The sequence below is a fragment of the Poromitra crassiceps genome (genome assembly GCF_964638095.1).
Source record: "Poromitra crassiceps genome assembly, chromosome: 14".
Lineage (NCBI taxonomy): Eukaryota > Metazoa > Chordata > Actinopteri > Beryciformes > Melamphaidae > Poromitra > Poromitra crassiceps.
In genome coordinates, this window is record NC_139633.1 from 1342455 (window position 1) to 1364016 (window position 21562).

The 21562-nt window shown below is 44.0% G+C and overlaps 1 protein-coding gene across 1 annotated transcript in view; it reads left to right on the forward strand.

Annotated features, from left to right (window-relative positions):
• The window catches only part of wdpcp (WD repeat containing planar cell polarity effector), a gene marked incomplete at its 5' end in the record, with an annotated part of 96269 nt that overhangs the window by 41250 nt on the left and 33457 nt on the right, over nt 1–21562 (forward strand). Inside the window, 3 exons of the mRNA XM_083650468.1 lie at nt 6215–6824; nt 18748–18936; nt 19455–19578. Of these exons, the coding sequence (XP_083506594.1) occupies nt 6215–6824; nt 18748–18936; nt 19455–19578 (923 nt within the window). The remainder of the gene's footprint in view (nt 1–6214; nt 6825–18747; nt 18937–19454; nt 19579–21562) is intronic.

Below are 21562 nucleotides of genomic sequence, written 5' to 3' on the forward strand. Positions count from 1 at the left end.
TCCTCCTCCTCCTCCTCCTCCCCCCGTCGCTCTCCCTGTCTCTCCCTGTCTTTCTCTGCTCCGTGAGCTGGAAAATTGGCTTCAAAAGGCCACTGCTGTGAACAAGGGCCAGCCACACAGTTGGGCCCGTCCGCTTTATCTTCCATGCCACGGAGGGAGGGGGAAAAAGGTGCCAGAGAGAGATAGAGAGAGAGAGAGAGAGAGAGAGAGAGAGAGAGAGAGAGGGGAGAGAGAGAGAGAGAGAGAGAGAGAGAGAGAGAGAGAGAGGGAGAGAGAGAGAGAGGAGAAGAATGGAGAAGAATAGTTTTGACCAGTCACTGAAACCAATAACCAGGAGAAAGCTACTTACTGGAGTCCCCTCTCTCTCTCTCTCTCTCTCTCTCTCTCTCTCTCTCTCTCTCTCTCTGTGCTCTGTCTTTGCATCTGCCTCTCTCTCCATGTCTCCACCCCCCTCCCTCTCTCTCTCTCTCTCTCTCTGTTTCTCTCTCTCATTCTCTCACTCTGCTGTCTGTCTTGTTACTCCCTCTCTCACTCTTTCTCATCATCTTCTGCTTATATATTTCTGCCCCCCCCCCCCCCCCACTCTGTCTCTTTCTCCTGCACGTCCTTTCACTCGCCCACTCCCCCTCTTGACCTTTCTCATTAAATGCTCTCAGAACCAGGGAATACTGTATATTAAACTACCACAATATATACTCTATACAATACTGTATATTAAACTACCACAATATATACTCTATACAATACTGTATATTAAACTACCACAATATATACTCTGTATACAATACTGTATATTAAACTACCACAATATATACTCTGTATACAATACTGTATATTAAACTACCACAATATATACTCTGTATACAATACTGTATATTAAACTACCACAATATATACTCTGTATACAATACTGTATATTAAACTACCACAATATATATTATGTATACAATACTGTATATTAAACTACCACAATATATACTCTGTATACAATACTGTATATTAAACTACCACAATATATACTCTGTATACAATACTGTATATTAAACTACCACAATAGGTTAGGTTAAGTTTATTTGATATGGACATCACAGAATCACAAATTGTGCTGGAGTTTCCTCGCCCAACCATTCTGCTAACATGTCATAATAATAGATTTGATTCACGCAGCACTTTTGGAAACAGAGATGGAAATGACTTTACAAACAATAAAAGAATTGCAGACGTGCAGAAACAGCCTCAGCCAGCAATGATGTGAGATCAAAGCCCAGAAAACTCACCAGATGAACCTTGTGTCACACTTTCATCCCTATTTCAACCACAAAACTTAGCTTTTTGTCCACAGGTCACAGTAGTGTGTACAGTACATAACAGAAAACACAGCCACTTTATTTTTTATTTCTTTATTTTTTGTTTGTTTTGTTGTTTTGTTTTTTACTTTCTCTATTTTATCAGCCTCCTCGATTTTCAGAACAGATCAGGATCTTCAAATGATGATACAAACATGTTAGATGCACAAGTAGCTGGGAGAAAAAACAAACTTCGGGGCGTCCAGGTGGCTCACCTGGTAGAACACGGACCACAAAGGCTTAGTCCTTCATTCACGCGGCCGACACGGGATCCAATCCGACCCGTGGTCCTTTGCTGCATGTCATCCTCTCTCTCTCTCTCCTCACCCTTCCTGTCTGCCTACTGTCCTGTCAAATAAAGGCAAATATCCCCCCAAAATAATCTAAAAAACCAGCTCCAGATACCATTTATCATCCTTTGGCTGGGGTTCATTACACTACACAGTACCATCTTGGCTGGGGTTCATTACACTACACAGTACCATCTTGGCTGGGGTTCATTACACTACACAGTACCATCTTGGCTGGGGTTCATTACACTACACAGTACCATCTTGCTTACGAGTGCTTGCAGTTTAACAATAGGTGGGCGCAGTAAGATTCAAAGCCTACAGTGTTAGGGCCAAGCTCCTGATAAGCTTTTCTGTTGGCATGGCAGCACAGCCCTGAAGATGACCTGGAGTTGAACAGCCAGGTGCTGTGCTGGCTCTATTCAATGTTTCATCCATGTTTCACTGAGTGTCAGAGTTTGTGCTTTCTCTGTTTCATGCTTATTTTTCTAACCCCCCCCCCCCCCCATTTTCTCCCCAATTGTACTTGGCCAATTTCCCCCTGCTGCCCCGGTCGCTGCTCCACCCTCTGCCGATCTGGGGAGAGCCATAGACTAGCACCATGCCTCCTTTGACACATGCGCCGTTGCCAGCCGCTTCTTCTCACCTGACAGCGGGGAGCTTCAGCGGCAGGACGTTAAATATTTCTAGCCTTTATTTGTTTCATTTTTCATAATTTTGGCCTACAGCTCCAGAAAACAGTATTTCAAGAAATTAGAATAGTGTGAAGAAAATCAGCAGTTACTTTTCAGTTATGACTGACTCCAGCCTCACTCCACTCCCTCTGAATCTCCGCCAAATTTTTGAATTGTCTTTGCTTGACAATCCTCTGAAGCCCACGGTCATCCATGGTATTTCCATGATATTCAAAATTTTTGGAAATGATCTGTATATATATATATATATATATATATATATATATATATATATATATATATATATTCAATGTTATATATATATATATATATATATATATATATATATATATATATATATATATATATATATATATACATAGTGCGGATCGAGTTGATATATATATATATATATAACTGCAAATCTGTTCTGAACGATCATGCCAATCAACATCCAACCAATCAGTGCCTAGGAGCTGACAACTCAATCCATAGGAGTTTGAGGCTCATTACATTACATACACAGTCATCACACTACAATCATCCATTGTATTGATTGTAGTGCTGGGGGGGAAATAAACCAGACATCAAGAGCCTTACTCAGCATTTTGTATCTTTAAACCAGACATCAAGAGCCTTACTCAGCATCTTTAAACCAGACATCAAGAGCATTACCCAGCATTTTGTATCTTTAAACCAGACATCAAGAGCATTACTCAGCATTTTGTATATTTAAACCAGACATCAAGAGCATTACTCAGCATCTTTAAACCAGACATCAAGAGCCTTACTCAGCATCTTTAAACCAGACATCAAGAGCATTACCCAGCATTTTGTATCTTTAAACCAGACATCAAGAGCATTACTCAGCATTTTGTATATTTAAACCAGACATCAAGAGCATTACTCAGCATCTTTAAACCAGACATCAAGAGCATTACCCAGCATTTTGTATCTTTAAACCAGACATCAAGAGCATTACTCAGCATTTTGTATATTTAAACCAGACATCAAGAGCATTACCCAGCATTTTGTATATTTAAACCAGACATCAAGAGCATTACTCAGCATTTTGTATATTTAAACCAGACATCAAGAGCATTACTCAGCATTTTGTATATTTAAACCAGACATCAAGAGCATTACTCAGCATTTTGTATATTTAAACCAGACATCAAGAGCATTACCCAGCATTTTGTATCTTTCGATTAGCTGAGAAAAGTCGAGTAAACATCCAGTAACAGTCGATGTCAAGATAATTTAGGAGTCAATGTTGGCTCAAGACCAACACAAATGATCTCGAGACCAGACTCGTGTCCTACAGCCGTGATGGAAAAACATTTGCTGTTGCAAGGATTTGGGTTCAGTGACCTTTGCACCTAAGTGAAGGGGGCGGGGCTATGAGAGGGCTTCTCTTCACAGTGAGGCCATCCTGCCACTGAGCTTTAGCTGACCCTTTCCTCCTCGGAGGGTCACGGTCAAGGCAGCACAGCTGAATCAGCTGCCCCCTCATCCCTGACCAGTGGCATGCTGGCACAGCCTGGGCACGAGCAGCCTGGGCATGGGATGAAAAGCTGGGAGGCGGATGAGGAGTGCTGGTTGGGGGGTCGGGGGGGGGGGGGGGGGGGGGGGGCGAGTCCTGTGACAGCACAGTGCGGATCGAGTTGATGGACCCACCCATGTTGTGTGTGTGTGTGTCACCTCGTCCCCTCCCGAGGCTGCCCCACCCCTTACATGACGTGAGCCCCTTACACACACACACACACACACACACACACACACACACAGCACCCACCCCCCGGGGAGCAGCAGGAGCTGGCTCGGGGGGATTATGTCGCTTTCAGGAGGACAGTCATCTGCTTCCCTCCTGCTGTAGACCATGGGCAGGCAGGGGAAAGAAAGTCCCTCCCCCCTCGCCTCTAAGTCCCTTTTTGGCAAATGGCTGCCAAAATACTGGGCCGGGCAGCTTTGGGAAAGGAAAGGCAGGCAGCTGATCCCTCTTTCTGTCCACACGGCAAAAAGAAATGAGCTCATTTAGCCGAGGCTGCCACGGTGAACACCGGGCTCTGATAGGGGCTCTGCTAAGCTAAAAAGCTCTGCTAGCCACTGCGGAGCTGTTGGGCCGCCGTTTAGTGCAGACTGTTGTTTTCTGTCGTCCGCCTACAGTACTGCGCCTGGTTCCTTGTGGGTGTTTTACTGTATCAACGGTACCACTGGTGGCACAGCCTATCTCAGTCAGTGTCACTGACGTGTCGACGCTTAGCTAGCTTAGCAGGGCCATTGTAGCCCCTCTCTCCCACCAGCCGGTCGTGGACCAGGATCGAATAATCTCAATTCTGGACTCCATTGGTCAAATGGCTTCCGTGCGTTCTTCTCGCATCGTCCTCATTATATTGAAAATGCCTTGTTTCTTGTCATGCAGTTCATGTTTGGTGGTTCAGCTCTTGGCTGCTCGCCTCACGCAGGTAAACAGAGGTTGTTTATCGCCGGGTGCTGGTTGCCAAGCCGCGCGATGCTCAGGGAGAAGAAGACGCTGTTGACCTTGAGTTAAAATGGAGGCTCTTATCATTAGCTGGCTTGATTGACAGCCGGGTGTTTATGAGCAAAGTGGAAGGCTCCATTTCCTCCATCTCCAGGGGGTGTAGGGCTGCTGCAATGGTATGACTCACTTCTCTCTCTCTCTTTTTATCCTCCTCTCTCGTGTGCTCTCTCTCTCTCTCTCTCTCTCTCTCTCTCTCTCTCTCTCTCTCTCCCCCTCCTTATCCTATATTCAGAAACAGGCGAATTCATTGAGCACTATTGGCACAAGTCAGTACTTTCCAATGCCAAAGCCCAAAATACAAGAACTTGTTAAATCAACAACCAAATGACTAGAGCGTGTTCCAGTCGTGTTGCTAATACCATGTTCAGTGACGGTTGACTGATAGCCACGAGGATGAAGGCAGCAGGTGTTGACTTTTCTTTCCTGGCTGCTGTTACATCCAGGAGGCAGAACATCACAGAACGTTGTAGGGCATCAACTCCCTAATTACTCCCAAATGGGGTAAATTGTCTCAATTCAGCAGTAAAGAATAAAATATAGATACACAACGAATAGAACATATTGATTAACAATATATCTGCATCATGCTTGGAGTTCCTGTCGGATAGAAATAATTATTGCTATGTGGACCATTGACAGATCTACAGATTGGGGGTTCGTTTACACAGACTTTTTTTTTCTTTTACCTTTTAACCATAGTGGGAACAATTACTTACTTTTCATTTGGTTGGTCTAGGTTCACCAAGTGACAAGTGAACCAGGGCTTGTTAACAAAAACGTCACAAGGACTCACAAGTAGCCTGCTTATCGGACACAGTTTTGGTAACCTGTCATCTCACTAGAGATGGTGGCAGTTGGGGGGGGGAGGGGCATATTGGACTAACTATCTATGCTCCATGCTGTAGTTGACCTCCTCTGGGGTTAAGAACACATGAAGAGGTAGCTGTATACGAGCAGCAGTCCACACTGCAGTTTGTTCCGTTAGGCTTTCCGGGCATGAAGAAGTGCTGACTATCACTTGTCAGTTGTCACCATCCCTCTCCTTGTTATTTTTGGGTGGTTTGCTGTACATGTAGCTGGATTATGTTCTCACTCTTAGTGAGAACAGCAGTTGGCTGTGTAGAGGTTGAATGGCACTTTTCTCACCTGTTTTTATTTTCTTTTTTTTTTGTATGAATAAATGGCTCCAAACAACAGGTTGTGCAGTTTATGGATTCATGAATTTACAGTACAGTACCAGAGCATACTGTATATGCAGGGTGGGCACATCATATGTACAGGGCAGATGTTCAAGTGTGCATCAGTGTCTATTCAGCTTCCCTGCTTCAGGTCTTCATTTCTCTCTCCCGCTCGACCCTCCAGGTCCTGAACTCCATCCGGACAGAAGGCGATCCTCTGGACTGCCGCTTCAGCCTGCTGCAGCCCTACCACCTGCTGACCGTGGAGCTGCCCGCAGGACCCCAGTCCCAAGCGCCCGGCGAGGCGTCCTGGGCTGAGGCCTGTGTGTACGAGTGTGCGCGCGGACGCCTCCACCGCTTGTCTGTCACCCGCATCCCGCTGTTGTCCCGTCCCGTCTGCTGCTCACGTCACCCGTCGGAGACGGCGCTGCTCCTGGGCCTCAGCGACTCCTCCCTGGTCCTCTACGACCAGCGGCGAGGCGTCTCCCTCCAAGCCCCCTGCCCGGTTCCACCCGCCCTGCTGGCCTGGCATCCTGCCGAGGCTGTGGTGGCAGTAGGGGGAGGACAGGGGGAGCTGTTGTGCTTTGATGTGGGTTTGGCGCCACTGCGGATGGCTTTGGTAGCGGAGGAGGTCGCCCCGGCCGCCACGCTCAGGCTGGCTCAGCACCTGCGCTGCTCCGGAGGCCTGGAGGGACTGAAGTGGGGGACCGGCCTGGACGGAGGCCCGGAGGGGACAGATGTGCTGATGTTGGCCTTTCATGGGGGACCGCTCGCGGCCTTGAGATTCCGACTAGGTGGGTACAATAAGAGATTTACCGTCAAATTTCAAATCAATGCAGAGTCCCAAATAGACACCGGTCCCATATAGACGGCGGGTCTGGCTACATGTTTTGGTAAATAAACGCCGGTCTCAAATAGACGCCAGGTATTTTTTTATTACGGTATGTTTGTTTGTGTTGCGCTCAGACTGAATTCACAGTCAGTTACAGTATTAACGGTAATGACATGGGCAGTGTGTTTGTAGTTGGTGGAAGTCAGTCTGGTTTGAGAGAAGAGATTCGAGTAGGCCACTTTCAAATAGTTTTACGCTTTGTTTCTACATAACCGACATGTTTCAAGTATGCACAACATAAACATTCAAAACTCACCCGCAGAGTCAACGTGTTAGACTGGAGATGGTGTCTGGTTTGACAACGACGACATGGCAAGAGTTAACGTTTGTTGGGCGCTGTAAAAGTGCATTTATGTGTTCATAAAGTCTCACACACACACAGTGACTTGAAACTCATCCTCAAAGACTTGAGACTTGACTTGGACTTGAGGTTTGGGACTTGTGAACAATCTTTATTTTAACATATTGAGTGACCAAAAATGGTCACTCATTAATACTAACGTATAGTATTAATTAATGCAACATGGGGGTTAATGTTAACGCACCAAAAAAAATTAAATTTAAGGAAATGTCTACTAATGTCATCCAATCAATGCTGATAGGCTAATGTATGCTAATAGATAAAGGAGTGAGGATAATACAGTACATGCTTTGAATTCCTTACTTTTAGCTATGCAGTGTTCTAAGCAGACTGGATGGCATCATGCAGCAGATAATAGAACGCTCATCCATAAGAGACTTAAGACTTGACTTGGACTTGCAAAAAATGACTTGTGAGCATCTCTGCTACATACATACATACATACATACATACATACATACATACATACATACATACATACATACATACATACATACATACATACAGTACACACACACACATGCAGACATGCACATAACAGCCCTACTCTTGTGACAACAATTAATTTTCCAGCAAACAGAAAATGCTCAAACAAGTCATGCAAACAAATCAGGCAAAATAGGAGTAAAACATTTTCATGCCAAATAGAACAGACACGGCGTGTGTGTGTGTGTGTGTGTGTGTGTGTGTGTGTGTGTGTGTGTGTGTGTGTGTGTGTGTGTGTGTGTGTGTGTGTGTGTGTGTGTGTGTGTGTGAGTGAGCAGTGGGGGTAATTATACTTCACTTATTAAAATGGGGGGGGGGGGGGTGCTGCAGAGAAATGTAAATATTTGAATGGAAAGATGAGCTTGCTGGAGAGGAGAGGGATTGTAAGAACACTACTGTTTGAGTTAGATGAGATGTCTTGGGCAACACTGCTGAAGGGCTTCAGTGTTGTTACAGGAGGAACATCTTTGTCTCAGTGTTGTTACAGGAGGAACATCTTTGTCTCAGTGTTGTTACAGGAGGAACATCTTTGTCTCAGTGTTGTTACAGGAGGAACATCTTTGTCTCAGTGTTGTTACAGGAGGAACATCTTTGTCTCAGTGTTGTTACAGGAGGAACATCTTTGCCTCAGTGTTGTTACAGGAGGAACATCTTTGCCTCAGTGTTGTTACAGGAGGAACATCTTTGTGTCAGTGTTGTTACAGGAGGAACATCTTTGCCTCAGTGTTGTTACAGGAGGAACATCTTTGTGTCAGTGTTGTTACAGGAGGAACATCTTTGTCTCAGTGTTGTTACAGGAGGAACATCTTTGTCTCAGTGTTGTTACAGGAGGAACATCTTTGTCTCAGTGTTGTTACAGGAGGAACATCTTTGTCTCAGTGTTGTTACAGGAGGAACATCTTTGTCTCAGTGTTGTTACAGGAGGAACATCTTTGTCTCAGTGTTGTTACAGGAGGAACATCTTTGTCTCAGTGTTGTTACAGGAGGAACATCTTTGTCTCAGTGTTGTTACAGGAGGAACATCTTTGTGTCAGTGTTGTTACAGGAGGAACATCTTTGTGTCAGTGTTGTTACAGGAGGAACATCTTTGTGTCAGTGTTGTTACAGGAGGAACATCTTTGTCTCAGTGTTGTTACAGGAGGAACATCTTTGTCTCAGTGTTGTTACAGGAGGAACATCTTTGTCTCAGTGTTGTTACAGGAGGAACATCTTTGTCTCAGTGTTGTTACAGGAGGAACATCTTTGTCTCAGTGTTGTTACAGGAGGAACATCTTTGCCTCAGTGTTGTTACAGGAGGAACATCTTTGTCTCAGTGTTGTTACAGGAGGAACATCTTTGTCTCAGTGTTGTTACAGGAGGAACATCTTTGTCTCAGTGTTGTTACAGGAGGAACATCTTTGTCTCAGTGTTGTTACAGGAGGAACATCTTTGTCTCAGTGTTGTTACAGGAGGAACATCTTTGTCTCAGTGTTGTTACAGGAGGAACATCTTTGTCTCAGTGTTGTTACAGGAGGAACATCTTTGTGTCAGTGTTGTTACAGGAGGAACATCTTTGCCTCAGTGTTGTTACAGGAGGAACATCTTTGTCTCAGTGTTGTTACAGGAGGAACATCTTTGTCTCAGTGTTGTTACAGGAGGAACATCTTTGTCTCAGTGTTGTTACAGGAGGAACATCTTTGCCTCAGTGTTGTTACAGGAGGAACATCTTTGTCTCAGTGTTGTTACAGGAGGAACATCTTTGTCTCAGTGTTGTTACAGGAGGAACATCTTTGTCTCAGTGTTGTTACAGGAGGAACATCTTTGTCTCAGTGTTGTTACAGGAGGAACATCTTTGTGTCAGTGTTGTTACAGGAGGAACATCTTTGCCTCAGTGTTGTTACAGGAGGAACATCTTTGTCTCAGTGTTGTTACAGGAGGAACATCTTTGTCTCAGTGTTGTTACAGGAGGAACATCTTTGTCTCAGTGTTGTTACAGGAGGAACATCTTTGTCTCAGTGTTGTTACAGGAGGAACATCTTTGTCTCAGTGTTGTTACAGGAGGAACATCTTTGTCTCAGTGTTGTTACAGGAGGAACATCTTTGTCTCAGTGTTGTTACAGGAGGAACATCTTTGTCTCAGTGTTGTTACAGGAGGAACATCTTTGCCTCAGTGTTGTTACAGGAGGAACATCTTTGTCTCAGTGTTGTTACAGGAGGAACATCTTTGTCTCAGTGTTGTTACAGGAGGAACATCTTTGTCTCAGTGTTGTTACAGGAGGAACATCTTTGTCTCAGTGTTGTTACAGGAGGAACATCTTTGTCTCAGTGTTGTTACAGGAGGAACATCTTTGTCTCAGTGTTGTTACAGGAGGAACATCTTTGTCTCAGTGTTGTTACAGGAGGAACATCTTTGTCTCAGTGTTGTTACAGGAGGAACATCTTTGTCTCAGTGTTGTTACAGGAGGAACATCTTTGTCTCAGTGTTGTTACAGGAGGAACATCTTTGTCTCAGTGTTGTTACAGGAGGAACATCTTTGTGTCAGTGTTGTTACAGGAGGAACATCTTTTTATCTGGAAACATTTGAATATATTTTATCCCTCTTTTTGGTGTTGCCCCCCTGCATTGTATAAAATACTGACTAGTGTATCAGCAGTGTTTCTCCTTCATTTCACAAATTCTGAATAGAAAATAGCCCCCCAGACCAGCCATCCCACAGCACAGTCACCTCTACCTAAACCAGCCATCCCACAGCACAGTCACCTCTACCTAAACCAGCCATCCCACAGCACAGTCCCCTCTACCTAAACCAGCCATCCCACAGCACAGTCACCTCTACCTAACCTAAACCAGCCATCCCACAGCACAGTCACCTCTACCTAACCTAAACCAGCCATCCCACAGCACAGTCACCTCTCCCTAACCTAAACCAGTCATCCCACAGCACAGTCACCTCTCCCTAACCTAAACCAGCCATCCCACAGCACAGTCACCTCTACCTAAACCAGCCATCCCACAGCACAGTCACCTCTACCTAAACCAGTCATCCCACAGCACAGTCACCTCTACCTAACCTAAACCAGCCATCCCACAGCACAGTCACCTCTACCTAAACCAGACCAGCCATCCCACAGCACAGTCACCTCTACCTAAACCAGATCAGCCATCCCACAGCACAGTCCCCTCTACCTAAACGAAGCTGCCCTCATCCCTGGATCTGACACCGTACTGTACCTGAACCCTGCTAGTGTCAAGATGGCTGCCGAACCATTGAGGCGGCGCAGGTCGTCCTAAGCGCGCGCCTCTCCGCTACTGAGGGGGGAAGTTAATTTGTCGGCGGGGCGGGAAGGTTAGCAGGAGTCACGCTCTCAGAGGTCATTCAATAATCGCCCCGGGGCAAGAGCCCCCCCAGGTGCATTCTGGGAAGCATTTTTCCGATAAATCGTTTACAGTGGCTGGCGCGGCCCCTCGGGGGCCCCCAGATAAACTTTGCCAATCAAAATGTTTCCGAAGCAGCAGCAGCCAGCTCACCCCCCCGCCACAACAACACACAAACGCACACTCACGCCGTGTCATACACACACACACACACACACACACAAACACATCCTGTGTCTTTAATTGTGACTTTGGAAGGAAGATGTGACAGTGGCACGCAAGCTCTCTGCTGAAGTTTGGAAGCTGGTGTGTGTGTGTGTGGGGGGGGGGGGGGAGTTAGAGGGAGGGGCGGCAGACGATTGCGTGTGTGTGTGTTTGACTGTGTGTGTATTCAAATAGATTTGCCTGTGTGCGCAGGGAGGGTGTATTCCAACAATAGCTTCCCCTCCTCTGATCGCCTGCCAAGGTTTTGATGAAGAAAGTCACTGCATGTCTTTTCACCGTGATAATTCTCCACCCCCCCCCCCCCCCCCCCCCACACACACACACACACACGCGTGTGTGTATTCTTCTATTTCCTGTGTGCAACACACACACACACACACACACTCCAACTGGTTTGTTTGTTTGCTTGCGTTCCTTTTCTCTGTATTGACTCGTTCCATAAGGCCCGCTAACATGACAGAAGGTGTGAGTCGCGAGGCGGCGAGGAAGAAAGACTTGGCCGGGATCCAAGTCCTCTTTTTTCCATAGGAGGAAAGGAGCCTCCCCCTCCTTCCTCCCCCCTCCTCCCCCCGCCCCTCCCCCTGCCTGCACACAGTTATCTCATCTGGGCACACGTTGGCCGTGGCTGGGGCTGTGCCCGTAGAGGCTATGGAGGGGGCAGGCCGGGGGAACGTGCTGCGCGACACACAGGGAAAAGAAAGACGTTTTTTGTTAGACAGGAAATGAGTTTAATTTCAAAATTGGATATCTTCTTCCATTTGTGAACACAGTTCTTACATGATTTATTTCACAAAATTAAAACACATTGTTGATTTTTATTTTAAGTAAGTTCTTTGTTCACAAAAACACTAACTTACAGGCTGAAGACGATAATGTTCAGCGTCAGATAATGAGTTGTCTCTTTAGAATGGAGTTGTAGTAGAAGAAGGCGGGCAGATGTTCTCTCTGCTGTGTGTGTACTTACGGCGTAACTAGTGTGACTTTCTTTGTTGACGTTGGTTGGTTGGTGCGCTGCCGTTTTGTGTCTTGTTGCAGTGACATGGTGACATGGTGACATGGTGGTGGGCTGCTCAAATAGGTTCGTGTAGACGGTGAGATTTGAATCTGTCTTGTCACCACAATGCTGCATTGTTTCTGCTCAGAGTTAGCTTAGGGCAGACGTTAACGTCCAACTGAAGGACCCCTACACACGCACACACACACGCGCGCGCGCACACACACACACACACACACACACATACACACACACGTACACAGGCATAGACACACGCAAACCACACAAAGAGCTCAGCTGATCTATTAGCCACATTAGCCCACTCTTTAGGGGATTTGGGGGCTTGCTAATTGCCAGCTTGTCATTTTAATTGCTCTTAGATCCCTCACACCCCTCTCTCTCACACACACACACATACACACACGCGCACACACACACACACACACACACACACACACATACACACACACACACACACACACAACTTCAATTAATTAGACTATGAGTCAGCAGTGACTTTGCCCGCCTACCCCAACGACCACTAGCACCTGCATTGTCCAGTGTGTGTTACATGCCATGTCCAAATTCTGTATAGTGCATATATAATATTAACTACATTAGTGCACTGCATAAATATAATCCTAACTAAGTGCATATATAATCATATAATCCTACTGTAACTACATTAAATAGTGCATATATAATCCTAACTACGTTAGTGCATATATAATCATATAATCCTAACTACATTAAATAGTGCATATATAATCCTAACTACGTTAGTGCATATGTAATCATATAATCCTAACTACATTAAATAGTGCATATATAATCCTAATTATGTTAGTGCATATATAATCATATAATCCTAACTACATAAAATAGTGCATATATAATCCTAACTAGGTTAGTGCATATATAATCCTAACTACATTAGTGCATATATAATCCTAACTAGGTTAGTGCATATATAATCCTAACTAGGTTAGTGCATATATAATCCTAACTAGGTTAGTGCATATATAATCCTAACTACATTAGTGCATATATAATCCTAACTAGGTTAGTGCATATATAATCCTAACTATGTTAGTGCATATACAGTATAATCCTAACTACATTAAATAGTGCATATATAATCATATAATCCTAACTACATTAAATAGTGCATATATAATCATATAATCCTAACTACATTAGTGCATATACTGTATAATCTCTGAAATGCTCTGAAATGCTTCTACACTATGAACCATCCAGATCCCTGAGATCTTCAGGCACTGGTCTACTAATTGTCCCAAGGACCAAATCTAAACATGGTGAAGCCGCGTTCTCCCACTATGCCTCTCATAACTGGAACAAACTCCCTGAACACATTAGATCTGCCCCTACTCTGCCTATTTTTAAATCCAAGCTAAAGACCTTTATGTTTACTCTTGCTTTTAACTGCTACTAAACTACTGCCTCTCTCGGCCTGTAATTTTAAAAAGATTTTTCCTGTACATTTCCAACAAATGGACTGTACATGTAATAATAATACTGAAGAGTGCCTTGTAACTTATTTAAAACAGAAATAATGTTTCATGTTTGTTAATTTGAGTATATATTTTAACTAAAACTGTCGGCTGTGTTTTTTATGTGTTTTTTTATATGTGCATTGCTTTGCTGCTTGTTTTTTCGATTATTTTTTTGTAAAGCACCTTGAATTGCCTTTGTGTATGAAAGGTGCTATATAAATAAAATTTGACTTGACTTGACTTGACTTGATAATCCTAACTACATTAGTGCATATATAATCCTAACTAGGTTAGTGCATATATAATCCTAACTATGTTAGTGCATATACAGTATAATCCTAACTACATTAAATAGTGCATATATAATCATATAATCCTAACTACATTAAATAGTGCATATATAATCATATAATCCTAACTACATTAGTGCATATATAATCCTAACTACATTAGTGCAGTAGTTCCCAAACTTTTTCACGTCAAGGACCCCTAAACTGACACAAATTAGACACGGGCCCCCATCTGATAAGATTTTGTCCCAGGGTCCCCCATCATATCCCAAGATTTTAGCTTTGAGATGTTTTATTGCAGAAAGTGTATGACACCCATGACCACAATATTCCTACATTCTGTCCTTGTGTTACTTATGGATGGAATTATAGAGAAAATACATCATTCCCCTTTTTGCTGGGGACCCCCTGGAGCCCCCTCAAGGACCCCCAGACCCCACTTTGGGAACCACTAGTATTTCTCCAATGTGTACTCAATCCAATGTAGGAAAGCATTTTCACTAGAATGATGTTTGGGGGGAGGCCTACTACAAACTATTCTACTACGACTTAAAATCTGTCTAGTGGAACTGAAACAGCAAACTCACCACGAGATGAAATAATAATCCATGAAATGGCCATCTTCGAAGCAAATCCACACGGGACCGAGATCTAACAAAGATTAACCAAACTAACCAAAAGTAACTCAAGGTACTCCTCATTTGCCGTGTGGTGTTGTACACAGTTTACAGCGCATGCGCTTTGTACAGCGCATCATGGAAAACGAGGAAGTAACTTTGGTTATCCACCTTATTTTTGGCGGCCATTTTTGCCTGATCTGCATGATGGGTGCTTCTTCCGGTGTGATCCTCCCAGCCTTGTTGCTGACAGCTTGACACCCGTCTGGGCGAACGGAGCAAATCACTAATCAGGTCCAGCTTGGCAAAAATCTTGTCGATAAATATCCCTTTAAGAGCGCAGTGCATTCATGGGTAATCGCCTGCTGTGGCTAATATTAGCCGCTAGTTAGTTATGTTACATGGCAGTAAAACGCCACTAAATGACCAAATTGATAGAACTTTTAACCATTTCGAGTAACACTGTTTCCATACGGATCACCAGCGTTAGTTTGTTGTTTATAACGTGGCTATATTCATAACGTTTTATATCTCGGATGCGTTATTTCGAATCCCACATAGGTTATGCCAAACCCCACATAGGTTATGCCTCGAATCCCACATAAGTTACGCTAAAACGCACATAGGTTACGCCTCGAATCCCACATAGGTTACGCTAAAACCACCACCGCAAAGCGTGTGGGTTTCAGGACGAAACAGTCTCGAGCCACTATCATCATCTTTAGAGCACAATATTCCTGGAATGCAAGTTTAACTAAACAGTTACATGTCCTCTGCATTCTACATAAAATTAAGATATTACGGGTTGTTTTATTTTGTATGTTAAATACTTATTAGCCAAGTTATATGTTCAATTCAGCCAGGGTACAAGAGACTGAGTGTAGGCGGCCATCTTTTCAAATCAAGTAGAATACCATTTAGGAAATGGCAAGCTGCAACAATAAGTCACGTTAAACCGGACCTTGTACGCACAATTATTTTTTACAGTGGGGCATTCAAAAATAAGGTGGATACTCTGTTAGCTTGGTTACTTGTTTGAGGCGCTGTGTGAAATCACTGCGCCTGGCGGCCATGTTTGGAAAGTAGTTCCGGCTATGTATTTACCTTCAAAAAAGACCGTTTCTCTGCATTTTGGATGAATATTTCATCTCATGGTGTGTACACGAGTCAACATGTACATAGAGCTTTCTGGCGCTGTTAGAATGTGTGTTTTTGGTGACTTGAACGGCTGTGTTTACTCCAATTCATTTGCTGATCTAACTAAGGCAAATAGGCCAATCTCCCAAAAAGTTGGCCTATTACTTTAAACATTATATATATTACCCACCATTACCCAGGGCCAGACCAACCAACTGGCATTGAATACAGTGATGGAACGTACACACATACACACACACACACACACACACACACACACACACACACACACACAAACACACACACACACACACACCTTTGCCCTCGCACACACAGAACGAGACACCTCTTCTGCCGGTAAGGGCACAAAACCTTGTCCTTCCATTATTCAGCAGCGGAGTAATCCACACACACACACACACACACACACACACACACACACACACATACCATTACACACACACACCCACACACACACACACACACACACACACACACACATACACACACACACACACACACACACACACACACACAAACACACATACACACACACACACACACACACACACACACACACACACACACACACACACACACACACACACACACACACACAGAGTGTACCAGCAAAGAAAAGCATAATCAGGCACCACCAGTCAAACAGGCATAATCAATTGGCGGTTAAATGGGTCCTCTCATCTGTACTCATCACACAAACTAAAGCCACTCCCACAGACAGAGCAGGCAGAGCTAGAGATGAGGACGGCATGTGCACACAGCACACACACACACACACACACACACACACACACACACACACTCGAATAAAATCCAAACTCGACCATTAGAACGCCAAAAAAACATTGTCGACTAAATACTTTTTCAAGTATTTATGTATTTATGTATGCATACATTTTGATGGGGAAGACCTTTTTTTTTTTACTTTAACTTAGCTTCTCATCTCGATCACACACACACGCGCGCGCGTGCCTACGTGGGCACACCTACACACAGAGTACACACCTACACACAGAGTACACACCTACACACAGAGTACACACCAGGGATTAAACAGACTTCCCCGCTAATTGATTGACAAGTCAATGCCAATCTAGCTGATCTGGTGCTGTGCCTGAGAGTTTCGAGCGATCCACTGGACACTTACTTAGCTTAAGTAAGTGCTCCAGGTTATTCCTAGTGCTTAAGACCCAGATATGTGCCAAAACAGCATATGCTGCTTGATTAAAAAAAAACAAAGAAAAGAAGCAGCGTCTCCTCTTGTCTCACTACACTCTTTGGCTGTATTCAGACCATTGATTGGTTCAGACCGGAAAAAATAAACCGGAAACGGTGCCATGACACTTTTCCCCGCATAGAAGGAAAACGTATCAGAGAAAGAGTACATTATAAATATAGCCACGTTATAAACAACTAGCCAACGCTGGTGGTCCGTATTGAAACAGTGTTACTCGAAATAGTTAAACGTTATATCAATTTGGTCATTCAGTGGCGTTTTACTACCATGTAACATAACTAATTAGCCGCTTGACATTAGCCACAGTAGCCGATTACCCACGTTGCCTTGCGCTGTTAAAGGGCTCGCTCTAAAAACGGGTCCATTGGAGTGAATGGAGATGTTGCAACTCTCCTATTATGGCTCTGGTGTGAACTACAGTAACTAGCAGACTCCATTATGATACAGATAGATTTTGTTACCAGATACATTATATATTAATTATCTTCAATTGTCTTATTCTTAATAGTTTTATGTGTTTTAATTTGACCTTGATCTCAAAATCAAATTAAATAAATACACTGCCAGATGACAAAGGAAGTGAAGTTTTGCGACATAATATGGACAAACTCTGAAAGTGTTTGACTGGTTTTGATGTAAAGTCTTGAACTTATTTTGATTATCCTTTTATTGAGCAGTGGAAGCTTAACAATCTGCCTGGCTGGATAACAGTCTAGGATCTCATTACTAATAGGCGTGATTCATTTTGTATACAGCATACTTGAAGGCAGATATTGATGATGCATTATTTCTTTCACATTAATTGTGTTGTACTGCGTATTATTGACAAATTAAGCATAATAGTTGCAACATCAATGAATCCCCGGTTCTTTTCCTCTTCACTTTGCTCTTATTTGCAGTAGCTTACTATTGTATTGCCACGCGGAAGTCCCGGACTCCCTGCTTCTTCACTGTTTCTGCCTATGGGATTTTTGAAAGGGTTTTTGGCGCGATGCTTCAAACGAGAACCAGTGTTCAGCGGGATAATCTTCACACATGAGGACCACTTTCATGACTTTTGAAGTGTAAATGCGAGCCCTAGAAGTAAAAAGCTCGTGCTAAGCTAATCCAGAACTACACACAGTGTCGCATAGGCTTCCACGTCACGTCACCACTCAACCTGGAGTGTTGTTGATGTGTGCGCTGCTGTGCACTGATTACCCCGGGCTGAACCAGGTAAGGGAAAGAGAATTTCCGTGTTCGTCCTTTGAAGTGATGACGTATAATATCCCTGTCGACTCAACAGTGTAGTCTCATTTAGCAGTTTGCTAGCTAGCTGCCCTTTTAAAAGCTTCAAAACTCATAAAAGTGGTCCTCATGTGTGAAGATTATCCTGCTGAACACTGGTTCGCGTTTGAATAAGCTTGCGTTAACCACAGACCTTATTTGAAGCATCGCGCCAAAAACCCATTCAAAAATCCCATAGTCAGAAACAGTGAAGAACCAGGAAGTGTTAGCATCCATGTTTTCCAGACTCATTCCTGCGGCTCTCTATTGTGGTGACTTCCTGTGATAATAAAGTAACCTGCAGCTCTGTGGCCAGCAGGGGCTGTGAGCGGGGGCCAGATGGGGCCAGGGGAGCTGCTGCAGCAGAGGCTGCGCTGCGGGCAGGTCAGCCAGGCGCTGGGCGTCCTGGAGGCCATGGACTGGAGCACCAGGGGAGACGAGTGCTACCGCGGCCTGAGCTCAGTCACCAACCACCTGCTGAGGCTGCCGCTCAATGCACAGAGGGAGGGTGGGTCTCTCTCGCTGTCACCAACACCTTCGTTGAGATTAAACGCAGCAGATTGCAGTTTTGGTTATACAAATTTCTCAGAGGCAGAGAAAAGCCAAACTAGCCGTATACTAGCCTTTTTATATGTTTATATTTGACAAGAGTTTCTACTCTGAAAATCTATGATTCTTTGAGGTTTAATTTTGCAGCTCTGTCTCTGAGAAATGTTCATGTTATTTAAAATATAAGAAGTTATTCATGCAGTGAAGGACAAAAGCAAAGGTTCAAATAATGATACATAATCTGTTAGGATCTAACCAAAAAAATTGCAACTTAAGTCTAACTTTATGAATGTTGTGCTACTTTGTTCTTGTGATTTTTGTTTCATTGTATCGTGTGGTGTGTGTGTGTGTGTGTGTGTGTGTGTGTTGTGTGTGTGTGTGTGTGTGTGTGTGTGTGTGTGTGTGTGTGCGTGCATGCGTGCGCACGTACGTACGTACATACGTGCGGGTGTGTATGTGTTTCTGTCCTGACTCCAGCCCAACTGGAAGCAGCCCTGGGCGTGTTTTATGCCCCACCTGCCCCCCTCTCTGATGCAGTGGTACTGGAGTACCGTGAGCCAATCAGCAAATACGCCCGCCGCTTCTTCCACCACCTGCTCAGGTAACTCCGCCCCCTCTGCCTGTGGGTGAAACATGGGGATCTGCATCATGTTCAAACAACACTAGTCAGTAACAGTACAGAGCTGGTTGACTCATCTGTGGAAATTAACAGTTTGGATTTGATGATCACCCCACATTTCTATCCCAACCAAACACTCCACCATCTGATTTCATTCATTAGCAAACCTTCAACCAGACGGGGAAGAGACCCTTGGCCCTCCATGGCACATTGATGCCTCTCTATGATGTCAATAGTCTTTAGGTTGGCCCTGATGGCTCATAGTGTGAAGTGAGAAGTTTGGACACACCTCATTGTATGTACTATGTTTTTCATCATCGTAAAGCTATTTTGATTTAAAGCAGCAGTTCTTTCCGAGTAAAATGCCACTTGAAAATCTCAAAAATGTTTGCGGCCCACATCTGACCTTAAGCCGTATGGAGGCCAAATACTGAGCTGTCCATCAGCAGCACACAGGAACCAGAAACTAAAGGTGAGGGGGCTGTCTGCAATAGCTAATTAACACAAATTAAATAACGGTATGATTCAACAATGATTAAATGAATTCTCATAAAGATCATCATCATCATCATCTATAATTATTATTATTATTATCAATTATTTATGAATTTATTTATTCACAAAGATTGTTTTGCAAATGATTTGGCGGCCCACTTGCAATAGCTCCGTGGCCCTCCACTGGGCCCCGGCCCACAGGTTGGTTGGAATGGCTGATCTAAAGGCTTATGTTTAATGCTAGAAATGTTTCATAATAGTGTTGCATAATTCCATTTGTGTTATTTCATACATAGTTTCACTATTATTCTAAAATGTGAGAAATTAAGAATAATGTGGTGTGTCCCAACTTAACTGTGAATAGTGTTTCGTCTCATGACAAGTTCAAACCCAGCTCCTCACCGTGGTCATATCATCCTGTCTCTTCCATTTTATACTATAGGTTGAGGCGATGTCTCGTCATAGACGCTGGGTTAGCTGGCTCAGCCTGGCAGGGGGCGTGGTCAGGGTGGGGTAAAAAACCCCCGTTCTATCCATTCAGCAAAGTTAGAATTTAGCTGATAGCCCAGCCCAGGCAGACACGATCGGGGATTCAACCACCACAGTAAACGCACATCTGAGCAGACGTCTTGTGTTCTGCTCTAGAATCCCCAAACCTGTAGTTTAGAGCCGCAGCACCGTCTTTCGGTGAGTCAGCCCATGAGATATATGGGCAGTTTTACCCCACTCGCACACCAGCCCGTTTAACATTTTGTGGGCGTTCCCACACATGCCGACTGTCTCTATCCAGTAAAGTAAAACTGCCATAAAAAATAATGTTGAATATATTAAAATCAGAATAACATTTGTAAAATTGCATTTGTCATCAAAACAGCTGTTTGACCAGGCTCATGTGTCTCATGTGATGTATTGCATTTAAGATCTTTTCAAAGTATTACTAGGAAATGTTATACAATATATATCAACATAGGCACAAAATAAGAATAATACATATTGTCCAACACCTTTTTGAGACATTTTTCATAAAATATGTAGCATCTCCTGAACAGTTTGATACGTCTCAAATGAATGCTGTTGCTATAAGCATTGAAGCTTCAGCACAGTAACAGCGATGCTGCTTTGACTCATTCATAACAGCAAGCTGCGCGACACATGCACCTGTTTATACTCTTATTCCAGTTTCCCTTTTACCATGAGAGCCTTTTCAAACGCCCGTTTGACTGAAATGTACCCTGTTGTTCCCACACACACACACACACACACACACACACACACACACACACACACACCACTGCTCGCTCGTCCCCATCCTGCAATTACCTTCCATTCTCTCTCTCTCTCTCTCTCTCTCTCTCTCTCTCTTCTCTCTCCTCTCTCTCTCTCTCTCTCTCTCTCTCTCTCTCTCTCTCTCTCTCTCTCTCTCTCCTCTCTCTCTCTCTCTCCTCTCTCCTCTCTCTCTCTCTCTCTCTCT